Here is a 26,891-nt window from a genome sequence, read left to right on the forward strand (position 1 = left end):
TTAAAGATATATTTTTATTACAAATAATAATAGAAATGCACCATAAATATTAATGTAATTTGATATCTGACATTGTCAAATGCATCAGATTAAACTGCTTGGAATGTTAAAATGATTAATTTTGCCCATGTTAAACTGGAGACACCTAGAGCACTTCACTGGAGTCAAAAATCCATTTCTTTCCAGGATTGAGAGGCATTTCTTCTGTAGTGTTCAAGTTCCTACAACAGAAACATAGACACTAAATCTCTCCGTTATTAGAACAAGATACGTCCATTAGCCACTTGACCATTTAAACCATGTACATTTGCACTGTACCAACCCCCCAAAAAAGTACTATATAAATTTTCAACAAAATTACACTAGAAGTGACTTTTCTTAGGCATTCATGTTGAGAAACAAGGCTTGTGACAAACAGGAATGCAAAGCTACACACCTTACGAAGTGCTGTTTCACACACACGTGAATCAAATTAGATAGGCAAGTCCTTAAGGGACTACCAAAAAAGAAACCAGAAGAACAAAGCCTACATTGGGTTCTTTGCTTTTTTGTTTATTTTTCTGGGCTATATATATATATATTTGTTTTACACACAGGACTGAGCTGAACTTCCTCAGTGCTGATAAGTTCTGAGAGTTACCATGTTCCTCAGAAACCCATATAGAACACATGCTTGTCCAGAAAGCAGAAACATATTTCAGAGGGATGCAGTGGGTAGTGAGGAATCACCACAGAACATCTAATCAATCTATGGTATTGGAGACTGGTGGAAATGTTATTCCATGGGCTGCCCAGGGAGGTGGTGGAGTCACCATCCCTGGAGGTGTTGAAGAAAAGCCTGGCTGAGGCACTTAATGCCATGGTCTGGTTGACTGGACAGGGCTGGGTGTTAGGTTGGACTGGATGATCTTGAAGGTCCCTCCCCACCTGGTTGATTCTATGATCTTATGATTGTTGCTTGAGTTTTTTGGGAAGTGTATTGCTTGCCACAGACAATGATGCCATGCTTTTACTTCTGTTCTGCACTTAGTAGTTGAAGTATCTTCAGGTGCTGTCACTGATTAGATTGAAAAGTTAGCATCTGTGTGCAAAACTAAAACACATACTCAAGGCAATAATTAAAATTATGCATAATCTATATGGTAAATAGCTTATTAAAAGCAAACAAAGGGTCAAGTTGTAGAGTTATAAAGTGAATTAGGTATGAAGTATCACAGCATTTTTGACATCAGCTGAGTACCAGCAAGGTAGACAAATGACCGCCTTTTAGCCACAAGTGCTACCAGGAATTCTAGGGCCTCTAATAAAAGGTTCTGGTTACATTAACAAACAACAATTTCATCTTCTGAACCTTTTGTAGTGACACATATTAGCAGGATTTATTTATCAGTAACAATTCTTTTAGAAAGCACTACGGTTGCTTTTTGTTAAGGAGGCTGTGCTAGTTTGAAGCTAGCTAGAATGTTTTGGTGAGAATAGATCACAGGCGGTGAGAGGGAAACAGTGCTGATGTCTACTTCGCTCATAGGCTTGCTGAGAAGTATAAGAACAAGACCACAGACATAGATAAGGGAGTCGCTCTTTCTCTGGGCACTTTCTCTCTAACCTCACCCTCTGCCTCTCTGACTAATCCACTTTGCTTCCTAACTCCCTGGCCGAACCTCCATTCTTCCTTGGGACTGGGCTAAGGTTGAGAGGGGTAGGGGGAAGCTGAAGGGGGGTTGGGAGCCCCTCCTGAGGACTCAGGTTTCTGGGAGGGCTGTTGTTTCTCAAAGGCTATAGGAAGGAGTAGTATTAGACAATGAATTTTTACATATAGTGACAATGTTAGCTGAAGTCATGTCTACAGCTGTTGCCTAAACAAGCAGCCTCACAGATTACCATCTGAGGAAACCATTTCAAGAAAAGAAGACTGAATTGTGACCTAACTCTAGATAGCTGGAAGGCAATTCAGCATTAAAGGCAGTTCAAAACAATACAGAAATGCAAAGTACCGAATCCACAGCGTATGCTAAAACTGTAAAGCTATTCCACTGCATACAGAAGTACAGAACAAAATGATAAATATTTATTTTGGACACCTATCTAGGTAAAAGTCTAACCTTTGAACACCTAGAAATGAAAGAAAAAAAAAAAAGACTAAAGCAGAGGACATTTAGAATAATAACTTTAACAAATTCAATGATTCAGAAGGAAAATGGCTGTTAGGAAAATACACTTTCTTAGATTTATTGTAAAATAGAAAGTAACATAAATCTCCCTCAGTCAGAAAAGTAATGTAATGCTGTTCAAGGCAAGACTGGAAGTGGCACTTGGTGCCATGGTCTAGCCTTGAGCTCTGTGGTAAAGGGTTGGACATTAACCTTAATGTTTCTGTATTTCTGTGTTTATAGGAACTCATCTGTCAAATGGGGATGATCACACCTTGTCTCATACAGGGAGTAGGAAGCAAGATTTAACTGATGTTTGTGAGGCATTCGGAAAATATAACATTACCACATGTTCTCAGAGAAAAAAATTAATACTTTTGTATTCATTGAAGTGTCTGAATGACAGGCTGAGAAATAAGGTACACAAAGAATAAGGACTATGAAAAGAAATGCTGAACAACTGAATTGAAGCATCAGCAAAAGAGTATATGATCGTGTAATTAAAGGCAATACTATGATGCCAAACAAGGAGGAAAAATTAAGATTGTAGAAAAAGCCCTAATTGTTGCACTCCCTCATTTCTGAGGGACTGACATGACTTTATTTTTCATGTAGCTTCTTACTGAAAATTCCCTCAATTTGGAACGTGGTGAAAATAACCAAATACCAAACCACAACTCTTAAGCACCCAAACTTCAGTAGGAGACTTAGTAACAGTGCTCTAATATTGCTCTTTAAATTGATTTAAAGAAGAGTTGTGCTTATTTGGACATGCTTTTATGTGAAAACAAGAGAGCTTATTCTTTTCAAGCAAGTAAGCATCCTAAATAACTTTTTCTCCACAGTATGAAGACTAGCACTTCTCCTCTGGGGAAGATGAAAGATCCCATCACTCTGTTACCCACATTAAGGTGCCTGTCGTACTTCTGCGCCCAGCCACACTGGTCTGACGACTGATGGTCATAGAATCATAGAATCAACCAGGCTGGAAGAGACCTCCAAGATCATCCAGTCCAACCTATCCCCCAGCCCTGTCCAATCAGGTAGACCATGGCACTAAGTGCCCCATTCAGGCCTCTTTTTGAACACGTCCTCTTTCAACACAGAGGATATTTTGGCAGTCATTGCATTGCCCCCTTCAGCAGATAAATTAAAGGATGTGCTTTAGCCAGCATTAATTGTCCAAATGCATATCTTCATTGTGCTATTTGATCTGGGCATTATGTAATCAGCTTTGATTACAGGTATTGCTATCATCTGCTATGCTTGTAATCAATCAATCACCATTTAATTAGTTTCCTATGGTAACACATCAGATGCCACTTGCTATTAGCTGGCTACTGGAGTCTCCTCCCACCCCAGGTGCAGCCACTTTGCCCTCCCTGCCCACTCCCCTTTATATTCTGCCCCAGGGAAGCTAGAAGCTCCAAGTTAGGCCCATTGTGGGCCAAGGGATCCTCCGCCTGGCGTCCCTGGTGAGTCCCCATGGTGTGCACCGGGTGAATTGGTGGAGGATTTCAAAGGCCGGGGGGCCTGGTGGCCCCCCGGCTCGCTAGGGTTAGGCTCAATAACCATTGCAATGTACAACATCTTCCACGGGTGCTGGGTGTGTGTCCTTGCTGGAGCTGATTTCTTTTGTAGGGTATTTTCACAGTATCACAGTCATCACACAATATGCAATCTCTATTTTGTTGATTGAGATTGAAATTGCCTCTTGAAGTTCTGCACTATAGTAATGACAACCAAGTACGTGGAAAAATTGTCTCTCATTTTGTTAGCCAACACAGGCTTTATCTCGTACAGAGAGGTGCTGATCTGACACCAGAATGACTTCTAGTTGTGAGTGACATGGCTAATTAGATCACTCCAATTTCAGAGGAAAAAGGACTACACTTCTTTGCACAAACCTCTCTTTCTTTGTTTAGATCATTAATCTTGACAGTTAAGCTCTGTTCAGTAAGATGATCTTCCATTACTTCTTGTTAGCTGACAGCAAACAGCATTAGATAGCTTCTGGTTTCTTTTTTCATGTGTGTGATATACTTTATGGCACTAGGCTTCACCTAAAATTGGTGCCAATCTCTAAAGCACAAGGAAAAGTCAGTGTGAACTTTGGCATCACATGACACTCTTCTAACTACGTGACTGGAAGGCTATCCAACATTTTGAGCTCAAGGTTAGCTGCAGTCAAATGTCCAAATGAAAAAGGTCCAAGCACCTACTCTGAGTATTAGCATGACAGTACAGCCAAGACCCAATGTAAAAAAAGCCTACACTCTGAAAAGGCATCATAGTGTACCTGATTCTCCAGTGCACTTCTAAAGAAAACAGCAGACACCCCCATGTGCCATCTGCCTGCCACAAACATCTAGAAGGAACTAATCAATAAGACTTTGATGCACTTGTAGGTGCTTACAGATGCAAGTGGGATATGTGAAACCCTAATCATCAATACTATTTTAAAAGACCTCTCACTCGGGTTACATGTGTACCTAAGATGAAAGTCAGTTGACTATAAAGCACCAAAAGTCAAAAGAGGCAAAAGAGAAATGGATGATGAATTTATCACATTACTAATGTAGGAAGAGCTACCAGCAAACTACATGTTCAAGGCCTAAAAACACCACAAAGTGAGTATCCAATCTTAAAAGCCCTGCGAAGAGCACAAAATGCCAGTCATTCCCAGAGAGAATCAGAAATCCCAGAGAAATACATCAGAAATGTAAGTTCCAAGAAGGTCCCTGGAGCTGCATTCTTGCTCTCAGAGATTGACTCCAAAGAACGAAGAAACAGCAAAAATTTGCAGCACTGCTGCTTGAGATGAACCTGCACCTTGCATGTCTGTAGGGTAAGGGAAAGAATTCTGAAAAGACCTAGCTGAGAAAGAGAGATCTGATCTACCCTGAGAAAAGGCATAGTGAGGAACAGATAGCTTTAGAGAGCTTTCAACAGGTCTAGGAAGAGAGTGGTACATCTCACAGCTAACTCTGCAAATACTACAGAGGCAAAATAATCTGTTCCAAAAGAAAACACTCTCATGGTAAAATGCTGATGAGACAGGCTCTTAACTTGGACAGCCAGAAAGTGTTTCTGATAAATACTAGCTGGTACATGGAGGTCAGCCAGGGACTTCTTGCTTCTGTACTTTTTTTTTCCAAACTGTTTTCCAACTTCATATTTGAGAATTCAACCTTTTACTAGAGCATACAAACCCTAGCTGCAGCCAAAGCCTTCAACCACAGTTACAAAGTTGGAACTTTGAATTGCCAGTTATCCATAAACCCGTTAGGGGTATTAATGAGCAGCCCTGCCCAAATCAGGTATGCTAATCGTCTGTCAGACGCAGCGGCAGGGACTGTATTTCGGTTTTGTTGCCATGGTTCTCTGTTTATTTTTCCTTAGAAAATATCTTTGAGATAAACAAGCAAACTCTTTATCACTCGGGGCCAAAGTGCTATATTAATTAACCCAAAGTAACCGAGTGACTTACTTTAAAACACACGCTGTTGTCAAAGGAAACTGTCATTTTACAATCGTGACTTCACTAGCAAAATACTGCATATTAAACATTTTAACACACTGTTCTTCCTAAGCAATAGCTATCTACAAAGAATATCAGACTTCTAATGCTTTTAAAATGTTGCCTTAAAAATAGCTGCTTTGTGCCATTTTTTGTGTCAGTGGGAAATCCAAAACTGCTTCAAGAATCACTGCAACTACAAGAGCTCTGCTCTTTTAGATGTATATTTATATTGCTATCTTGATGCATTTCAAATTGAATGAAATTCTCAGAGTATAAAACATTTTATTAATGTGCAAATAATCCTGTAAAAATTAAACCTCACAATAGAGAAGTTGAGAAAATAGCTGCAGATAACAAAAGTAATTTTCTCTTTAACACTCAAATTACTTTTAGGAGTCCAACTAAAAGAAACTGCGCTGGTTTGCAATGCCCTTGAACAGATTAAGATTCTAAAAGCCTGCCTCTTTTGTTTAAAACCAGAACATTAATCATTTCCTACACGATTTAATCAACACATGCCATTATCTTCTTCTGAAAGACATATTATCTAAAAATAACAAACCTATTACACCATATATTTATTTTGAGATACGCAGATGAACTGCACATGAGATGATGAATTCCAAATGAAATGTGCTTTACACACTTTAATGATTTCTAAGACTGCTCTTGATGTAACATACGTTCAGAACTGATACCTGCGTTAACAGAATATCACAGGTAATGTGCCAGTTCAAAGACTAAAGGGGGTGCTTGAAATTGCCTTATTCTTTTACCTTACTAATGCAATTCTTTAGATCAGGTAACTGAGTTTACTGCCTCCTGCAATCCGACTAAACTCTCCAGAACACAATGCCAGTGACAATCGAATCCTTTGGCTTTTTTTTTAAGGCATGCAAAAAAGATTAAATTTGCCATGGTATATTTGGGCTAGTCGAGATTAACTGAAGTGCAAATCAGTGAAACTGCTCCTCATCTTAAGAGTGAGATCCAGATTCATACAACCCACCGCCTTAAGGCACTCTCAGAAAAACCTCCTTCAGCAACAGTAACTTGGCCCACAAAGAAGTGAAACAGTGTGCAAATAGCCTACATAATAGCTCTGAGAACCGAGTGGAATGTTTCTCTGTCATTCTAGCAACGGCTTTTCTGTGGGAAACAAATTAAGCTATATCACAGTGAGATTTTCTAGACTGACTATGTGCTACTGCTTGCAAACAAGAAAAACACACAAATCCTGGATTGATTTTAACAGCCCAATACCTACGGTATCAAGGAAGACTACACTTCTACTCACGTGATGTTACACACTCATCTGTAAGATGATGGGTTGGGGATCAGTTACATGAGTCCATGTGACCTGATGAAATGCATCCAAGAGTGTTGAGAGAACTGCCTGATGTTGTTGCTCTGCCACTCTCCATCATTTTTGCTAAATGATGGCAACCAGAGAGGTGCCTGAGGACTGGAGGAGAGCCAATGTCACACCAGTCTTCAAAAAGGCAAAGAAAGAGGCTCCAGATAACTATAGAGCAGTCAGCCTCACCTCCATCCCTGGAAAAATGATGGAGCAGCTTGTTCTGGAGGTCATGTCTCAGCATATGGAAGAGAATATTGTCAGGAGTAGTCAGAATGGATATATCAAGGGGAAATCATGCTTGACTAACCTGATAGCATTCTATGATGCTGTAACAAAATGGGTACATGCAAGGAGAGCAGTGGATGTAGTCTACCTTGACTTTAGCAAGTCTTTTAACACTGTCTCACATAACATCCTTGTGACCAAACTCAGGAAGTGTGGGATGAAAGAGTAGACAGTGAAATGGGTTAGGAACTCGTTACACAATAGCTGTCCAGCAGATTGAGGGAGGGTCTCCTACCCCTCTACTCTGTCCTGGTGAGACCTCACCTGGAATATTGTGTTCAGTTTTGGGCTCCCCAGCTCAGAAGGGACAGGGATCTATTTGAAAGAGTTCAAAAGAGGGCTACGAAGATGATTAAGGGCTGGAGCACTGCCCTATGAGAGGCTGAGGGACCTTGGGCTTTTTGGTCTGCTGAAGAGAAGACTTAGAGGTAATCCAATCAATGTTTATTAAATATATGAGGGCAGAGTGTCAAGAGGGAGGGAACAGGCTCTTCTCAGTTGTATCCTGCGATAGGACATAAACTACAGCATGGAAAGCTCCACCTCAACATGAGGAAGAACTTCTTTGCTGTAAGAGTCATAGAGCGCTGGCACAGGCTTCCCAGAGAGGTTGTGGAGCCTCCTTCTCTGAAGACTTTCAAGGCCTGCCTGGATGTGTTCCTCTGAGAACTGAGCTACATTGTATGGTCCTGCTGTGGCAGGGGGCTCAGACTCGATGACCTCCAGAGGTCCCTTCCAACTCCTAACATCCTGTGATCCTGTGATCATCTCAGTACTTCTGTCCTTCAAAGGAGGAAGACAGAAGTTTTACAAGCAAATGGCCCCCACCTGAAATCCTGACCTTGCTTCCTCGACTTTCTGTCAGTCAGCGCCCGAATGAGCGCACAGGCGCGGAAAGTGAGAAACTGCTGCTAATAAAGCTGCACAGCTCTGCTTCAGTGCTATTTTAGGGAAATATTTCTGGAAGAGAGTTGAAGGGAAAAAATCTACATTATTTATTTCTAAGGAAACTAGAGAGCCAAAACCTTTGAGATCTGCCCATGGGGAAAAAAGTGCTAACTAATAATTAAGCTGAAAACTAAAGTTGAAGTTACTTAAAGGCAAGAAGAGATTACAATTACATTGCACAAATAATTCTGAACTGCCCAACTGTGAAAAGCAGTTGGAGAATTATTACACACCTGTTTTTTCTGAGCTCTCATGACATCAACTTCATACTCAGCATACTGTAAATCTTGTGCAGGGTCGTTGGTGTCTTGTAAATCACAGAACCTCTAAAAGAAGAAATGACAAAACCCCAGATGATGACATTCATCTTCAACATTTATGCCATGTTGGACATCTCATGAAAGCATTTTAATAAACATGTTTGAGAAGAATTTTATGCTACAGGACAGAGATTAGATTAAGAAAAACCTTAAATTAGAAAAAAACTGAGAAAGTGATAGTGCAGTTATACTGTAATGAAATAAAATATTCTGAGTGGGTAGTTTTTTATTACTCTCTCCTCAAAGTGAAAATATCCTCTCTGGCTCATAGGTATTCAAGAAAAGACTGGATGAGGCACTTGGTGCCATGCTCTAGTTGACTGGGCTGGGTGATAGGTTGGACTGGATGATCTTGGAGGTCTCTTCCAACCTGGTTGATTCTATTATTCTATGTTTGGGCATAAAGTTGCTCTTGATAAAGCATGTAATATTTGAGACTAGAATTCAGCCTGGATTGCCAGAAACATTACCTCAATAGCTGAGAAACCAATTACTACCTTTTCATCAGATACCTGAATTATAATTTACTTTAATTCCAAAGAAGTATACTCATAGAAGAAACAGCACTATTAAAGAAGGATTTACTTTTTGTAATGCTGTCATGCACATTTTTCCTTACTCCCAGCAATGTTACAAATGATGGAATTACACAAAGCATATGATACTCATTATTAGGTGAGGTGATGCAAAAGTGCATAAAAGCAGCTTTAAAATTTACAGCATATTTTGGAATCAAGCCACAAGACTGGAAATCTACATGGCAAATCTGTAAATCTTGGATTAGACTGATACCTTAGAACACTGATGAAGCTTGCAAGATGAATAATGTATTTATTTCTCCAGCTGTTTCAAAGGGAGTTCAGGAGTTATTGGCAGTGGGGTTTGGGGTAGCAGAAATGTTTATCATGTTTTAAAAAGGAGATGAGTTAAAAGTAACAGAAGAAATAACAGCTCAAGAAAAAAGTCACATCTAGCTGGAAACAGGCTCCAACTCTGCAATCTGCAAGAGAGATGTTGAGGTACTGGAACATGTCCAGAGAAGGGTGATGAAGCTGGTGACAGGCCTGGAGCACAGCCCTGTGAGGAGAGGCTGAGGGGGCTAGGGGTGTGCCACCTGGAGAAGAGGAGGCTCAGGGGGCATGTCATTGCTCTCTACAGCTATCTGAAGGGAGGCTGTAGCCAGGTGGGGTTGGTCTCTTCTGCCAGGCAACCAGCAACAGAACAAGAGGACACGGTCTCAAACTGTGCCAGGGCAGGTTTAGGGTGAACTTTAGGAAGAAATTCTTCACAGAAAGAGTGATTGGCATCGGAATGGGCTGCCCTTGGAGGTGGTGGAGTCACCATCCCTGGAGGTGTTTTAGAAGAGGCTGGATGAGGCACTTAGTGCCATGGTTCAGTTAAATAGGAGGTGTTAGGTGATAGGTTGGACTCAATGTGGGAGGCCTTTTCCATCCTGATTAATTCTGATTCTGAACTTTGAAAAAAACCAGAGGGTTACATCAGTACTTTCATCATTACTAAATGCAGGAAAACAGTTGAAGATGTAGAAGCTAATAATCAAAGCCCCACTACACACCAACCTGTTTGTTTTAAGAAGTATGAATTAAAAGACTTTAGGAAAAGCAGAAATGTTCAGTGAGACTGCAACTCCAGTTACTGGACTTGAAATCAGTAGTGATATTTCTACTCTTCTGTGAGAAAAGAAGCTGTGCAACAAACATGTAAAAACCTACCTTGGGAGGAAATGTTTTCTCAAACACTTTTTTCCATAGCTCCAAAGGTGTGTTTGCAGACATCTTTCCAATATCACTGTCAGGGGCAGGTGGTGGTCCTAAGGATTACAGCACAGCATCGAATGACACATGTATATTGTCATAACAGCATGAATTATCAAATTAATTTGGATAACAGGCCATCTGATTGGATATTTTATCTTCTACAGTGACAAGCCACAAGGAGTTTGGAAAAAAACATTGCTCTCCTATGGTGAAGCAGGCTAAGTGGCATTGTATATTTTTCTTTAGGATCTAAGCTTGTTGGTGCTTCACCATACAAGGTAATCCCAATGCTTTATTAAGCTACCTAGCAATCCTGCACAAGCAATTTTCAGTACTATAAATACTGACTGGCAATTTCTTTCAAGGCTCTGTTAAAATTGATGTGCTGTAATTCAACTTCTTTGCTCAGTTTTTTTTTAATCATTTTCAAAAACAAACAAGCAACAAAAACAATGAACAGGAAATGTGCTCACCTATTTGGCTCAGTGAATCCAGTCCTGCTGGTATAAACAGAGGTTTGCTGTGATCCACTGATAGAGACTTGCTAAACAGAAAATGTTAACAAGTGAGCATTTAGCAATCAGTGAAAAACGTACATCATTCCAGCCAAGACTTGACACTTCCTGGCCTTTGCATACGAACACATGTAAAAGAAAATCGACTCAATTTTAGTGGAGACTCTATTTCTGACCCACATGTTTGGAGGTCAAAACCAGTGAATTATCCTGTTGTGCTAGCTTGAAGCTAGCTAGGATGTTTTGGTGAGAAGAACTAGATTACAGGCTGTGAAAGAAAAACAAGGGTGATGTCTACTTCCCTCATAGGCTTATCACAGAATCAACCAGGTTGGAAGAGACCTCCAAGATCATCCAGTCCAACCTAGCACCCAGCCCTATCCAGTCAACTAGACCATGGCACTAAGTGCCTCATCCAGTCTTTTCTTGGAGAGGTATAAAAATAAATGCAAAACATAGATAACCACTCTCACTTCTGCTGCTGGGGAACTGGCTGAGCTGCATCTCTTCCAACGTCCCCCTCCGTTTCTTTTCTAATCCACTTTGCTTCCTAACCCCCTGGCTGAACCTCCATTCCTCCTTGGGACTGGGGTAAGGTTGAGAGGGGTAGGGGGAAAGTGAAGGGGCAGTAGAGAGCCCCTCCTGGGGACTCAGGTTTCTGGGAAGGCTGCTGTGTTTCTGTATTACCTTCTACCTTGTCTATTTCTGTCTATAACTGTATCTACTGTAAATATCTGCTTGTATATTGTGCTAGCTGTAAATATAAGCTTCATTCAACTTCCAGAGCCATCTGAGTCTAGTCTGGGTGATTGCCAAAGTGTAGGGGGGCAGGGAACACCCAAACCATCACACACATGCAGACAAAACCAGCTAAGATGCATGAGTTGAAATCTATGAACAAGAATCATTCAGAGATCACATTTACACCAACCTCTCCCTCCCCCCCAAAAAGAAAAGGTTGGTGGTTAAAATGTTATTTTTAAAATGTTTCAATGATTAAAATGTTGGTTTATTTTATTAAGTGTACTTTCAGATTCTGGGCAAGACATTTAACAGTTGGAAAATAGTTATGTTACCTTTTATCATAGCCAAATGCCAAGTGACTAATAAGAACACGGGCTTTCAGCAGGAGAGCCTCAGACTTACTGGTAAACTAAATGAATCAGAAAACAGAATACTCATTATGATCTTTCATCATAGTACTGCTACATTATGCCATCTACATAGAGGATTTCAGGGAGAGCCTGGCTAATTCTTGACCTCAGTAAATTTAGTATAATGTTTACTACATTTACTAGCACAAAAATCTCATCCTCCCTCTCCAAAACATTAATGTATTTGCAACTGAATACATAGATCAAGAAATATTCATTGAAAAATAGCATAAAGAATGAATTTTAAAGTATTGATTCAAAACTCTTGAAGGATGCATATGAAGAGACACATATCTTCTGGCCAAGATTGAGTTATGTGCCTAGTGTGGTTGACACGCTGGAGGGCAGGGATGCCATCGAGAGGGACCCTGACAGGCTAGAGAGGTGCAGCCAAGCTAACCTCGTAAGGTTCAACAAGACTAAGTGCAAGGTCCTGCATGTGGGTTGGGGCAATCTCAAGCACTGATATAGGCTGGGCAGTGACTGGCTTGAGAGCAGCCCTGAGGAAAGGGACTTGGGGGTGCTGACAGATGAGAAGCTCAACACGAGCCAGCAATGTGCACTTGCAGCCCTTAGAGCCAATTGTATCCTGGGCTGCATCAGAGGGCTGGAGCACCTTTCCTATGAGGAGAGCCTGAGGGAGTTGGGGCTGTTCAGTCTGGAGAGGAGAAGTCTCTGAGGAGACCTTACTGTGGCCTTCCAGTGTCTGAAGGGGGCATACAGGAAAGCTGGTGAGGGACTTCTTAGGATGTTGGGTAGTGATAGGACTAAGGGGAACAGAGCAAAACTAGAAGTGGGTAGATTCACATTGGATGTTAGGAAGCCCCATGCCTGAAGATTTTTGAGGGGCTCTGAGCAACCTGATCTAGTGTGAAGTGTCCCTGCCCAGGGCAGGTGGATTGGAACTAGATCCTTAGGGTCCCTTCCAGCCCTGACAAGTCTATGATTCTAAGACTTTGAAATACATTGAAAATTATTCAGCAAACTACAGCCCTTTACAAATATAATGAACAACAATAAAATTGGTCACACATCACAAAAGCAGCTCGATAGCGGCAGAACTGGAACAGGTTTATCAGAAAGTTCCCAGAATGTTTTCTCCAGCAGCACACTTATTCCTGTGTAAGGGCTTTTTTATCCTAACAGATCCATGTCTTTCAGAAAGAAATCAGATCTCTATTCCTTCCAACAGGAATCAGGATTTAACAGCACAAAGAGTTTCAGGAGCCTAGTTTAAAGTTGTTAATTACAGTAACACTTACACACTTTCCTCAAAAAAAGAAAACAGAAAATCAAGACAGTTGTCTTCTCAGTTAATGAATGATGAATTCATGTGTCATAGCACAAAAGCTGTGGAGCACAAAAGCTGTAGAGCACAAAAGCCGTGGCTTTAACAATTTAAAGCAAATGTAAGTTGTTTGGTAATCAAAATAAGCCACCATTAAATATTACTACAAAAAGGACGGCTGATAAAATTCTGATGTAGGGAGAGACTAAGAAGCTGCTTTTTTTTTTGCACTGTGAATGCATATTTCTCTCTTTATTCAGAAGATTATCAATTTATATACCCACAGAAATACTTCTTTATCCTTATGGTTGGCAGTTCCTGCTCACTACTGTAAATAAAAGCAATCCTGCCTTTATTCTTCGACACTGTAAGTGTGATAATGTGGTATGCTTAAACTGCTGTTAAGGTGAGCCCTTGGATCTTACATTTTTACTATCAAGGGCAATCATTTCTTCCTGTCTTACTTTCTTGTGAAAAAAAGAAGCCAGGCAGACAGCAAAGTCAATACAGGAACCAACTGACAACTGTTTTTATTTATTTTTTGCTGATATTGGAAAGGATAAGTTTGTTTGTTCACAAGCTATATCCATCTATCCCCCAAAACCTGCAACCCCTTTGACTCATTACCTCACGAAGGTACAACCCATTAAATTCCATTCTCTTTAAGAGTTTTATGTTTCTGTTTTGTAACAAAATACTGCTCCTCTCTATCCTCAGTCAGAAAACGAACATACTCACCACTAATGATGCTCCATTATAATGCGAAATGAATCGAAGTGTCTTGCTTATTATTTTCCTCACTTCAGAGTCAAACTCCTGAAAAAGTTTGATATCAAAACAGGCATGTAAAAAACAAACTCCAAAATCTTACAGCTAGAGCTTTTAATTTTTCAAAACTGCAATGCACTTCGGTCATAATACATAAAGCTTTCAGCTGTCAGCATAATTATATCTTAAGACAGAAGCAGTAACAGCCTACTCTGAAAATATATGTCAGAGTTTCTCTTTGTTTCCTTTTTACAGAGGAATTCATGTAGTCCAGAAAAAAGTTTCTTAATTTGGACTACGTACTCAATTTTCAATTCATTTGTTTCACTTTGTTTACAATTTTTGCAGCAGAAATGTCCTACTAGAAGAATAAGGAGGTTTTCTTTCTGTGAAAATATCTGAATGTTGGTAAACCTTTTGGTATGTGTTCTCTAAATGCTACTACCTGCAAGACTTCAAAGGTGCACCTTTTCATCAATGTTTCTTTAATATAAGAGCATAGAGATGGCCTGGATAAAGTGAGCTAAAGCCTGGCGCCCTTGAGGCCTGCAGGAGTCTGTCCTTAAGCACAGAACAACGGCCTAATTTCTTGGGGTCTATTATGAGAGTCATTTATTTTTATAGAGATTATGGCTCAGCATTAAAGCCTCAGTGTGAAAGAAGGCCCAGTACTTTATTAATTAAGTATTAAGTAACTCAAAGAGTCAGCCAAGAATCAGTGCACTAGGTAGTCATCTACCCCCAGGCTGTCAGCTCGACAGCTAAAAAACAAAGGCATTGTTCTAGCTTCTCATGATCAAGTGCTGCTTGAAAATTAAGTATGCACTTGTTTGGATTTTTCATCTCCTGGGAGAGAATCCAGAATCTTCTTCCCCACTAAAAGATGCAATTAGTCCCTTGTCTCCAAGAACTTAAAAAACCCAAACATTCCAGACTGAAATGGTAGCTTACTGCTCATGTTGCCACAACTACAAAAAAAATCCTGCCAGCTGACCTGAGAGACTCCCCTCTTTCACTGCCATAAACCTACAGCTGCTGTCAGAAGGGATGCATGGAGCTGCATTACAAAATAACTAACCCATTTTTTTCTCTTGCTTCCACCTTTGGTTTGCAGCAACTCAGATCTCAACAGTTTTTAAGTACATCTCAAAAAGCATCCATTTGGGAGTGCTTTGTGAAGGAATGACAGTATGCTCCACAATGACATTAGGTAGAAAACCCTTTGTGTTAGAATGCTGACTGGCTGTACCTTTGTTTAAATGATTACTATTACATGACCAAGACTTTAGTATACAGAATCACTGCCAGGAATCTTTCAAATACATAAGTTAAAAGAAAAAAGAAAGAAAGTATTACTTACATGAAAAATGTCGTATTTACTTCCAATTATCAACAAGGGTATTGGAAAAGGATCAATTAACTCATAATCCTATTAAACAGATACATGACAGTTCAGCAGTGTGAACAAACTGTAGAAGATTGTAATTGTTTAATAAATCTGAAAGGGGGTTACCTTAATTCACAGAAGACAAGCTCTATTTTATGCTAGGTGAACGAACTTGAATGCAATATTGGCCTGTGTTTGGCTGGAATGGAGTTAATTTTCTTCCCAGTAGCTGATACAGTGCTGTGTTTTGGATTTAGGAATAGAATGCCATACTGCATTCTACAATATTCTCATTTTCATCATAAATAGCCAGGAAATATTCCCTCTAAGCAGTCAGAACACCTAATGGCACTAAAGGGCTCTTATGCTATATACTCCAGCTCCAACATCAGATGAGAAGGGAAGAATACAGAAGGCTCATATATTCACAGAAGAGCTGTTTTTTTGACACGTTCCCCTTCCTTGTATCATATCCAAAGTCACACAGACAAAAGCCTGAGAAACTTAAGCTGAATCACTTCCATTTGTCCTCCCAACATCACATTTTCCAAACCTAAAAATGTGTTAACATTTTCAAATGCTTGACGAAAGCAGGAAGAGGAAATGTCACCATGAACATGCAACTCAGTATCAATGGACAAAAACAGCTCTAGTGGCATAGACTGAACGATTAAATAACCTACTTCTGATGAAAGTTTTAATAAATAGATTGCAATAATTCTCAAGTTATCTGGAAGGTTTTCCTGCAGTTCACATAAAAGGAGACAGTCCAACTCTGTTCATGCAATTACTTATTCAAGCTGCTTTGCTTGCAGTGGAGTGGAAAAGAGATGTGCTGTAGCAGAGGCTGACCTAACTGCTCCTTTCTAAAAGCAGTTATTTCCCACACAGGATAAATGACAGCTGGTGTATGAGCAAGAAGTTCTGTGTACTCTGAGAGGAGAAATGATGCTGTCAAGGCAAAAGCTATGAGCAGAATTAGCATCACTGAAAACTAGATGTATAGAACAGAGAACTGGAGAAAAAAAAGTTCACTATCTAAAACAAAAATAATTTGAGGTAACATCAGAAACATTAAAACTGGCATACTGAACTCTATTCATCTTTAGATTACAGAATTCACTTTTGGCTCTGGAATAATTTAGGTGCACCCAGCATTTTTAAACAATGCTTGCAACTGGTATGCTTTATCATCACAGACAATAATTATTTATCCAGGCCAATGGAATTATACCTAATCTTTAAAAAGCTTCTAAGAACCTCAAAAGTCCTTAACATAAGAATATGCTTATCTATAAAAAGGCAAATAGAAATCTGCATAAACTGTCATTTACTTTGGCTATAAAAAGACAGTATTTCCTCCCACAAAAGTGACATCATTCTTGCTTGAGTAAGAATGAAAGCAAAAAGAGAACCAAGGAATAATACAGCATTTTGTTTGCATCCTTCCTGGTTTTGATAATGAAGGTTGATTAGAAAGTCTAGTTTAGAAGATGGACTTGTGTTCCCTACAGGGCAAGTGTTAAGTCTTGTCTTCTTAACAACGAATACAAATATCTAACATCAAAAAGAAGAGTTTTTATAGGAGACTCCCTTTTGAAGGGAACAGAAGACCCAATATGCAGACCTGACCCACTCCAAAGGGAGGTCTGTTGTCTACCAGGGGCCCAGGTCAAGGATGTGATACGAAGGCTTCCCTCCCTGTTGAAGGAACTAACCCAGAAAGAATGAGGAGGAGTCACTCACTCAACTCCTGGCTTTGGGACTGGTGCCTCTGGCAGGATTTTGGCTTTTTTGACCACAGGTGCCCCCACATGACACCAGATCTGCTGGCAGCAGATGGGATGCACCTCTCACCAAGTGGAAGAAGATTTATATATGCAGGGGTTGGCTGGGCTTATTAGTCATGCTTTAAACTAGGTTGGAAGGGAGGGAAGGTGAAAGCCAGGCTTACTATAAGCAAGCCTGAGACAACTGTGGGGCAATGTGTTGGCTCCACTGCTATCTCAGGGGAGGTAGATAACAATGAGTTGCATGCTGGAGAGAATGCAAGAGAAAGCACATCAGGATGGGAGGCTAACAAGAGCCTGTTACCTTGAAGCATGCTGGGGACACATAAGAACTCTTGAAGTGTTATGGAGATGGACCACAGGAATCAAGTAATGAGGAATCAGCACTCACAGAGCTTACTGCTAGATTGGTGGCCATGGAAGAGGCTGGGAATGGTCAGGCTGCAAGAGCAGAAGCCAACAGATAAACTCCTTCCCTGAAATGCTTTTATGGCAATGTATGGAGCATGGGGAATAAGCAGGAGGAGCTGGAGAGCGGCATTAGGCTGAATGTGATGTAATTGCCATCACTGAGACAGAGAATCATAGAATCAACCAGGTTGGAAGAGACCTCCAAGATCATCCAGTCCAACCTAGCACCCAGCCCCAGCCAGTCAACCAGACCACAGCACTAAGTGCCTCAGCCAGGCTTTTCTTGAACACCTCCAGGGACGGTGACTCCACCACCTCCCTGGGCAGCCCATTCCAATGCCAATCACTCTCTCTGTGAAGAACTTCCTCCTAACATCCAGCCTATACTTCCCCTGGCACAACTTGAGACATGGTGGGACAGCTCCCACAACCGGAATGTTGCCATGGATGGCTCTGGACTGTTCAGGATGGATAGACCAGCAAGATGAGGTGGGAGAGTTGCTTTCTATGTGCAAGAGCAACTGAAACGTGCTGAGTTCTGCCCAAGAGGGGAGGCAGAACAGGTTGAAAGCTTGTGGGTAAGAATTAAGAGACGTGGGAAAGGAGACAAAATTGTTGTAGGGGTCTACTATAGACCACCAGACCAAAAGGAAGATGTTGATGAGGCCTTCTACAGACAGCTGGAGGTAGCCTCTAGAGCTAACTCCTTGGTACTCATGGGAGACTTCAATCACCCTGATGTTTGCTGGGAAGCTCACACAGCCAGGCACAGACAGTCCAAAAGGCTCTTGCAGTGTATCAATGATAACTTCCTGATGCAGGTTGTGGAGGAGCCAGCAAGGAGAGGTGCACTGCTGGACCTTCTATTAACTAATAAAGAGGGACTGGTTGAGGACATTAAGGTCAGGAACAGTCTTGGGGACAGTGACCATGACATGGTGGAGTTCAGTATTCTAAAGGGTAGAATCAGAGCAACAAGTAGAATTGCAACCCTCTGTGATCTGTGCTAGATAGTGTGGTCCTGCTCTAGCAGGGGGGTCAGACTCAGTGATCTCCTTGGGTCCCTTCCAACCCCTAACATCCTGTGATCAGCATTATTATTGTGTATTTTACTCACCGAAAAAAGCTTGCAGTTTTCTGACATGTAAACCTCTATATATAAACTTGACACTGTGTGGTAATGATTTATTTCTCCTACTGGGGTGGTTTCTTTTTGTAAATTACCTTCTCCAGAAGTAAAAACCAAAATCATAACCCAGCAGGTCTCAAACCCTACACTCGAAATCTTCTCAGTGTTGCAGACATTAATCTTTGAGCTATATAAGCACTTGCTGTAATGCTCTATTTTAAAGAGGTTACAGTAACTAGATTTATGTGCCAAGTCTTTGAATTGTTGAGTACTTATTTATGCATTACATACAGACAACATTTGCAGAGGTTTAATGCACAATGACTTTTCATTTCTATCGCGCAAAATCCAGTTTAGCTTTTGCAGAGATTTAGTTAGCAATTACGTTTAAAGGACTGATGTTAACATTTCTGAAACTTTATAATTTAATTAGTTGTCAGATTATCAAAAGGCACTGAGTTTGTGATAGACATTTAAATACATGCAAAGTATATAGTCATGTTGATGGCTGTTATAACTATATTCTTTGCTTAAATTTGTACCTTCAGCTAGTCTCTTGCTAGATGACTTTTGTACATTCTAGTTTTCATCTTCGTTTTAAAAAGGAGGGGAAGAAGTGGCAAAATGCTACACTAAAACTATTTCTTTTGACTAGTGTAACATGCCATAACAATCACATTAGATATCTAACAAAAAGATGTAAGAAACCTTCTTTCCTTGTTTCTGCTCTTATTGAATTTTTATTAAATTGCTGTAATTTTCCAGTGAACAGGTTCATCTATCAAATGGATTTTCAGTCATGCAGAAAAATCTAAAAGAGTTGTTTATGATTTTCAAAAGCATTAACTGTATAAAGGCCTGTGACATCTGGAGAAAATATTAGAAGTAACTTACTGGATGATCCTTCTGCAGATTGTTCCACATCCTCTGTTTAATTTCAGTAGCTACTTCAGGATTTGTCTTTTCTAGTTTGGTTAAGATTTTGTTCACGTGGTTCCTGGTGACCTGCAGGAGCTTCTCCACAGTAGGCCAGAGTTCATTAGGTTTGGACAGGTCCAATACAAGAACTACAGCAAGCGACCTATTAAAAAGGAATTACTTGGTCAAGTAGTGCAGGAGACCATCAACATTTTCATAGGCAACCATATCTGCAAGTTCAAATGCTGAAAGCAACAAGTGTGAAAATGCCAAGGCTAAACAGAATTGCAGGAGGCAGCAAAGGAAGATGGCCTTAAAGAATTCCCTGAGCTCTGTAGAAAACCTCTTGTTTCTTGTTCAGAACTACTACTTTGGCAATTTTCTACCAGAGGCCTTGGGGGTGTTCTACGTATTAAACTTGGTTTCTAGAGAGTTTGTTCAAAACAAAGTGTGCCAATCTCCTGAGCACATTTAGCTCCTTCTTCCTGTACAATCAGGCACCGTGATGCACACACACCTCCTATCCCAATGAAGCAATGTTAGCAAATGGTGAGGTTCTTTCCTCAGTGCAAAGTTTCATACTTTTATTATCCTTTTGCAATATGAAATGGAAAAAATGGTTAAGGGCAATATTCTGTGGCATGGATTATGACAACTACCTGGAACCTCAAATGGGTGTATGAGAAAAGTCTTCTGAAAGATAAATGCAAGAAGTGAGAGTACTCCGGACACAGTAATTATTAGGCTTTTAAACGTGGATTCTAAAGAGAAATGTTGTACATATAAATTCCTGCCTTCCAAAACCTGTCTCCCAAAACTCCAGCTGTGTTAGAGAAGAACCCTACAAATGCAGCCACTGGAATGGATGCAGTCATTCTTTCACATTCCATTATGACTCAAAAAAAAGGCTACTCCACACCAAAGTGGTGTTTGAAAGACTACAAAGTGAAGTGAATGTCCAGTTTTACTTTAAAATGCTGTGGGAAAAAATCTGGTGAAAAGATTCCTGGTGAAACTAGATACAGTTCATGGAACTTTTAAATAAGCAAACTGCTTGACTATGGACTGATGAGAAAACCACTGAAAAGCAGTAACGCTTAAATGGTAGAATCTTTGACTAGCATGTTAAAATACTGCTCTATGGACAGAAGTGGTTTTACAGAACAATGGTGCTACCCCATAATCTTAAGATTATCCTCATCAGAAGGTTCCTTATTAGTAAAAAAGGAAGAAGAGACTGATGGAAGGTGGACAACATTTAAGCTAAAAACGGTAGCTCATTTTTTTTCCCTAAGCTCTCCTGGAAAAAGCTTCACATCAAAAGTAGAGTTTTTCATTCCTTCTGTCTTAAGTCTCTCACTAAATAATGGCATTATCTCATTAGCCAAAATAGTAGAAAATATACACAATAAGAATTGTATCCCTGTGTTTTAAAACAAAACAAAAACCCCCAAACAGAAATTAAAGCCCACTACTAAACAAAGTGAAGTAATGCAGAACATATCTTTTGATATGTTCATTTTCTCCCCTTCCATTCTCAACTCCATCTTCCAAACCAGGAAAGACATGAAATGAACCTCCTATTAGATTCTCATTTCTTTATGCAACTCTTCATGCATTCCTTATTCCTATTCTATACCATCATTGTAATGGATTTTAAGATCTAAATTCCTGTTCCCTTTTATTTTCAAACAATTCAATAGTTTCAGTCCCTCTCAAAAAACAGTCTCCTCTACAGTGGGCTTGTCACCAGACAGCAAATTCCCAAAAATCCAGATTTTTTAAAATCACCTTTTTTGTCCTTGTTTTTCACCATTAAAACACTGCCACTTGCAGAGATGCCACCTATGACTGCATACAAATGCAGGAAGCAATATTTTTTCTTTTTTATGCCGCAAGCTGCTTTTTCTGCCCTTTCACTGAGCATAAACATACTATGTCTTCTCTTCTTCTGCATTTCTTGTTCTATCTCCCTATAGCTAGGCTACTTCCTCCATGCTACTGCTTTCTCTTGTTGCAGACTGCCAAGAACTTGACATTTTAATTGAAAATACTGAAAAGAAAGATCAAAGCAAAGTATCAGTGGTACTACAATGATTTTCAGGGAAAAAAACCCTCAAGGATATTTCACAATAAAAGGTCTAGAGATTTACTTAGGTTTGAAGCAAAGATGAAATTAACTGTGGAGTTGTAATAGTAATCACTTACTTTATGTTGTTGCTAGTGACTGGTATTTGAATCAGTTCCAGTAATGAAGTTCCACCACCTAGTTCCCAAAAATGAGCGATATCTTTAGGCTGTAAAAGAAGTCAGAAATGTGTACTTTCATGCCAAGAGATCTGAGGCTGAGGGCCCAGCCCTGGAGGTGTTCTATAAACTGGCTTTTCATGCAAGTGACTCAGAAGTAACATTCACTATTTCACTAATTATTTTCTGGAAAATAAACCCAAATAAACTCCCCATGTTCAAGAAATCCCATACAATACTTACAAAAGGCTCCTGTCGTGCCTATGACCACCCTGATAAATGACCACAGTAAAGTAAAAAAGGCAGGAAGCAGAATGATGAATGACCAACAAACAAAACAGTAATGTTCTCTTCTCCTTCTTTTGGGATTCTTTTTTCAGATCAAGTCTAATGCTTTTTCAGAAGGTTGCAAATGGGAAAGCAATGAATCTCCACCTTCACATTTAGTTTATGGGAACAGTTTTAAGTGATTTTTATTATTCAGTCAGATTTTCACTCCCTTTCCCAGTAACAGAAACAACAACTACCTGCAGGAATAGTTATCACTGCCAGGCACTGTTGTAATGGGAGAAGGTTCATTATTTCCATTGACATAATCTGCAGGACAAAATTTCATGATATGGACACATAACCCCAAAATGTAATTACAATTTAACATCCTCTAAGATGATTGCTTCTCTTGTAAGTTAGCTGTAAAGTATCTTAATCAGTTTGTACTCATTTTGCATTTTGAAGACAAAGTTAAAGGTATGCACACAAGAGGAAAATAAGAGCACTCAACCATGACAAACAAGGTGGGTTTTACAGATAAATATGATTGCTTTATGTAATATCTGGCCTCTGAGCTATGATGTTTTAGTGAGAAGGAAAAACATATTCGAGATTAAAATACAAAATTAAGATGGCTAATTTAAATACAATTATATTTAAACACCCTTTTTGTTTCATAACTAATAAGGTAAACCCTGTAAGACTCATATATATACAGATAAAACACATAATATTTTTATGTGTGTGTATATACACCCAAAGATATGACAAACCATATTTTCTGGATACTCACTGCATTGTGTCTCCTTGCCTTTCTTCCAAAAGTGTATTCCAAAGCTAATGTTGGCTTTGGAGTCTCTTCCCTATGCAAGGGAAAAAAACTGCATTTTGTCAAGATCCTCTAAAGAAAGACACTTAATTCTACAGATACTAAATTATATATGTCAGTTCAGAACTTCATTGTCCTGCTGTTTTAAGACAACACATTGAAAGACCAGGTCTCAGCTCTTTAAGACAGGTGCAGTAGCAGCACCAACCAAATACATGGCCACTTAAGCTAATACTGGACAAGGACTGAAGGGGTCAGATGACAACCAGTAATGAAGGGAAATGCATTTAGCCACAACTTATCAACCAATCAGCACATACAACATCTGCATTTCTGCATATTATAAAGTATTATTTGTGCATATTATTAATTATAGTCTGCATACTATTATTAATATGCACATCTGCATATTATAGCTTCACAGTATCACCAAGGTTGGACGAGACCTCACAGATCATCAAGTCCAACCCTTTACCACAGAGCTCAAGGCTAGACCATGGCACCAAGTGCCACGTCCAACCTTGCCTTGAACTGCCCCAGGGACGGCGACTCCACCACCTCCCCAGGCAGCACATTCCAGTGTCCAATGATTCTCTCAGTGAAGAACTTTCTCCTCACCTCGAGCCTAAATTTCCCCTGGCGCAGCTTGAGGCTGTCACACAATAAAGGTATTTATGTAAAATTTTAATCCCCAGCTAAAAAATCTTTAAAAACTGTAACACATACCTTTCAAGACACCTCAGTATAATAGTGGTTTTCCCCTGGAAATTAAAAACACAGAAGCAACCTGCTGTACTGTCATTAACGCATACAAGTTAGTGTCACTATGTGAACCTCAATTAATTTACCAATAAAGTATGGTAAAGAAATGTGTAAACTCAAGTAGTTATTTGTAGCTTCATAGTGGAAACTTAGCTGCCAACTTTCTGTCAGAACCAAGTTACATTAACGTTATAATAATTAATAGAGATAACAAAAACCATCATAGGAATAGCATGCTTAAAATCAGACGCTGATGGTCCATCTGGTCAGCTGTTACACGGTTTATTAGCAATACATTTATGGAACGGTTGGTTTCCACTGGAATTAATTATGACCATTGAGATGCAAAATAAATATTTAAAATGCAAACAGAGCAACAGAAAAATATTTCTTTAACCTCTTTAAAGCAGGGGTTCTCAAACTTTTTAAACAGGGGGCCGGCCACTGTTCCTCAGACACTGTGGGGGGCTGGACTATAGTTTGGTTCCAGCCCAGTAGTGTTGGGGGTCAGACTATAGTTTGGTTCCAGCTCAGTAGTGTCAGGGGTCAGACTGTAGTTTGGTTCCAGCCCAGTAGTGTCGGGAGTTGACTATAGTTTGGTTCCAGCCCAGTAAGTGTCAGGAGTTGGACTATAGTTCGGTTCCAGCCCAGTAGTGTCGGGGGTCGGACTTCATTCAAAATGAAGTCTCACCAGGGCAGAGTAGAGGGGGAGGAGAACCTCCCTCGATCTGCTGGAAACACTCTTCTTAATGCACCCCAGGATCCCATTGGCCGCCTTGGCCACAAGGGCACATTGCTGTCCCATGGATGTTATCCACCAGGACTCCCAGGTCCCTCTCCACAGGGCTGCCCTCCAGCAGATCACCTCCCAACCTGTACTGGTGCAGTTTATTATTCCTCCCTGGGTGTGGGACTCTGCACTTGTCTTTACTGAACCTCATTAGGTTCTTCTGTGCCCAGCTCTCCAATCTGTCCAAGTCTCACTGGATGGCTGCACAGCCTTCAGCTCCCAGATTCCTTATATACTTTACAAAGTATATTATTACATAAATATATGTACTATATATTGAGACATTTTACACATATATATATATATACACACACACACACTTTATATCCATTACTTTACAAATCTTAACAGAAGAAAAACATAAAATGACTAACGACCATATTTATGGGGCAGGGAGACATATCTTAGGCATGTGGAATCATGAGTATGCAAACACATGTTCAAATAGGCCTGACATAATACAGATACAACCCATAGCAAGATGTTAAGGCTTCTGCCTCCACCAAAACTGCTATCAATGCACTTACACTGGATTGTCACAAAGTAAACTTTCATAGAGGAAATATGATGTGTCAGTTAAAAAAGGAATTATTTCTAGCAGTTACTCTTACAAAAACTGATGAAGCCAAACTTCAAAGAATGAGCACATCCTATGTAGCAGCAGCTGAAGCTTTCAGCCCTCAAACCATAACCATGAAGTTCTGGATTTTAATACCGTCTAATTGGTCCACACTCTGTGGAATGCCCACTCTCTGCATGATGTATTTTGTCCTACTCAGAAAAAATAACTGGGCTTTAATAACTTAAAATATCAGATGATTTTTGTGACACAAAGTATCTTCAAGAAGCACCAAGTTGTACAGTATTTCACATTACCCCGTTCTTGTTTCCCATAAATAATAGCGATTTTTCCCCAAATTCCAGACGCTTGCCATCATCGTCAGGGTTTTCTCTCTTCTCCACTTCAGCTATAGCAAGATCCCACAAAGTATCACTAGTTGGAAAAACAAACAAACAAATAAACGCATCACTACAGAAGAAACGATGGACCCCAGCCCTGAAATAGACAAATGCATAAAAGAAGGCTGCTGCAGTTTATCATTATTTCACATCACATAGAATCATAGAATCAACCAGGTTGGAAGAGACCTCCAAGATCATCCAGTCCAACCTAGCACCCAGCCCTATCCAATCAACCAGACCATGGCACTAAGTGCCTCATCCAGTCTTTTCTTCAACACCTCCAGGGACGGTGCCTCCATCACCTCCCTGGACAGCCCATTCCAATAGGAAATCACTCTCTCTGTGAAGAACTTCTTCCTAATATCCAGCCTATACCTACCCTGGCACAACTTGAGACTGTGTCCCCTTGTTCTATTGCCCAAGCATTTAACAAAACCGCATTAAGTAAAATTTCTCAGACAACCCCAGCAGCCATTTGCGGCACTCAGTGAGTGAGCAGCAGCTGCGAGCCGGGAGGTTTTGTTCTGAGGGCGTTTAAGACACTTTTAAAAGCTCTCCGTATCACTCAGCAGCGGAGCCTGGCAGCCAGCTCCTGGGCGCCGGCACCGGAGGGGCTAGAGGGGGTTCAGGACCATTCCGCGGTGCCCCGAGAAAGCTACTCCTCGCAGCAACGAGGCTTTAGCTTCTCAGGTTCCCCCACTGCCACCCGCCGGGCGGTGGGCTGGGTTTCCCCCATTCTCTGAGGGGTCCCTGCTGTGAGCAACCGGATGCTCGCACAAGGCGTGTCCCCAGCCTCATCAGCGCCCCGCTCGCTTTCGGGAACGGAGGCCCAAGACGTCCCTTTTTCGCCTCACTCCCCCATGGTGTCCTCCCCGGCCGCCGACTCCTTCAGGAGACGGCAGAGGGGAAAGCCCCTCGCACCGAACTCGTGCACAGCTCCCCATTACCTGCCCTTGGCCATCGCGCCACAGGGCCCCGGCCTGCCTCCCCGTCGCCATGGGAACCGCACAGGGCACGCCAGGAGATGTAGTTCCGTCGGGGCGGAGCGAGTGGGCGTGAGGGGACGGAAGTCGCGTCCCAGGGGGGCGGTGCCACGAACCGCCCCCTGCTTCCAGCCTGTCCGTGGTGACGGCGGCCAGGCGGTCGCGGTTGCAGTGCAGTTCTCGCCTCAGCCGCCCCCGCTGCCGCGGCGCTGTTCGCCGGCAGCGTGCTCCAGGCAGGGCTGCCCCCCGCAGGCGGCAGGAGCGCTGGCGGGCGGGAGTTTCAGAGCCGGTAGTTGGCCCTGCGGCTGCGGCTTCGGCCTCAG

General features: G+C 40.9%; 1 protein-coding gene across 3 annotated transcripts; it reads right to left on the bottom strand.

Moving 5' to 3' along the window:
• DYNC2LI1 (dynein cytoplasmic 2 light intermediate chain 1) lies at positions 1–26,747 on the bottom strand. 3 transcript variants are annotated; one of them, XM_064158401.1, is made up of 13 exons: positions 26,533–26,747; positions 25,499–25,616; positions 23,797–23,831; positions 23,035–23,104; positions 21,933–22,021; positions 19,701–19,887; positions 15,450–15,518; positions 14,060–14,137; positions 11,956–12,032; positions 10,838–10,908; positions 10,320–10,417; positions 8,500–8,592; positions 1–221 (listed from the first exon to the last, which is right to left on the bottom strand). In XM_064158401.1, the coding sequence occupies exons 1-13, from the start codon at positions 26,544–26,546 to the stop codon at positions 165–167; spliced, it is 1,056 nt and encodes a 351-aa protein (XP_064014471.1). In that variant the 5' UTR covers positions 26,547–26,747; the 3' UTR covers positions 1–164. The 3 variants fall into 3 exon arrangements, with proteins under 3 accessions (XP_064014471.1, XP_064014472.1, XP_064014473.1); XM_064158402.1 differs by lacking the exon at positions 8,500–8,592; XM_064158403.1 differs by lacking the exon at positions 23,797–23,831 and having other exon boundaries at positions 26,533–26,642.
• Positions 26,748–26,891: the final 144 nt, after the last annotated feature.

The sequence above is a fragment of the Pogoniulus pusillus genome, chromosome 18 (genome assembly GCF_015220805.1).
Source record: "Pogoniulus pusillus isolate bPogPus1 chromosome 18, bPogPus1.pri, whole genome shotgun sequence".
Lineage (NCBI taxonomy): Eukaryota > Metazoa > Chordata > Aves > Piciformes > Lybiidae > Pogoniulus > Pogoniulus pusillus.

Coding starts and splice junctions, on each gene's coding strand:
- DYNC2LI1 (XM_064158401.1), bottom strand. Junction 10,909..11,955: donor GCATTTGGCTATGATAAAAG/GTAACATAACTA, acceptor TTTTCTGTTTAG/CAAGTCTCTATCAGTGGATC. Junction 10,418..10,837: donor GGATTCACTGAGCCAAATAG/GTGAGCACATTT, acceptor TGTAATCCTTAG/GACCACCACCTGCCCCTGAC.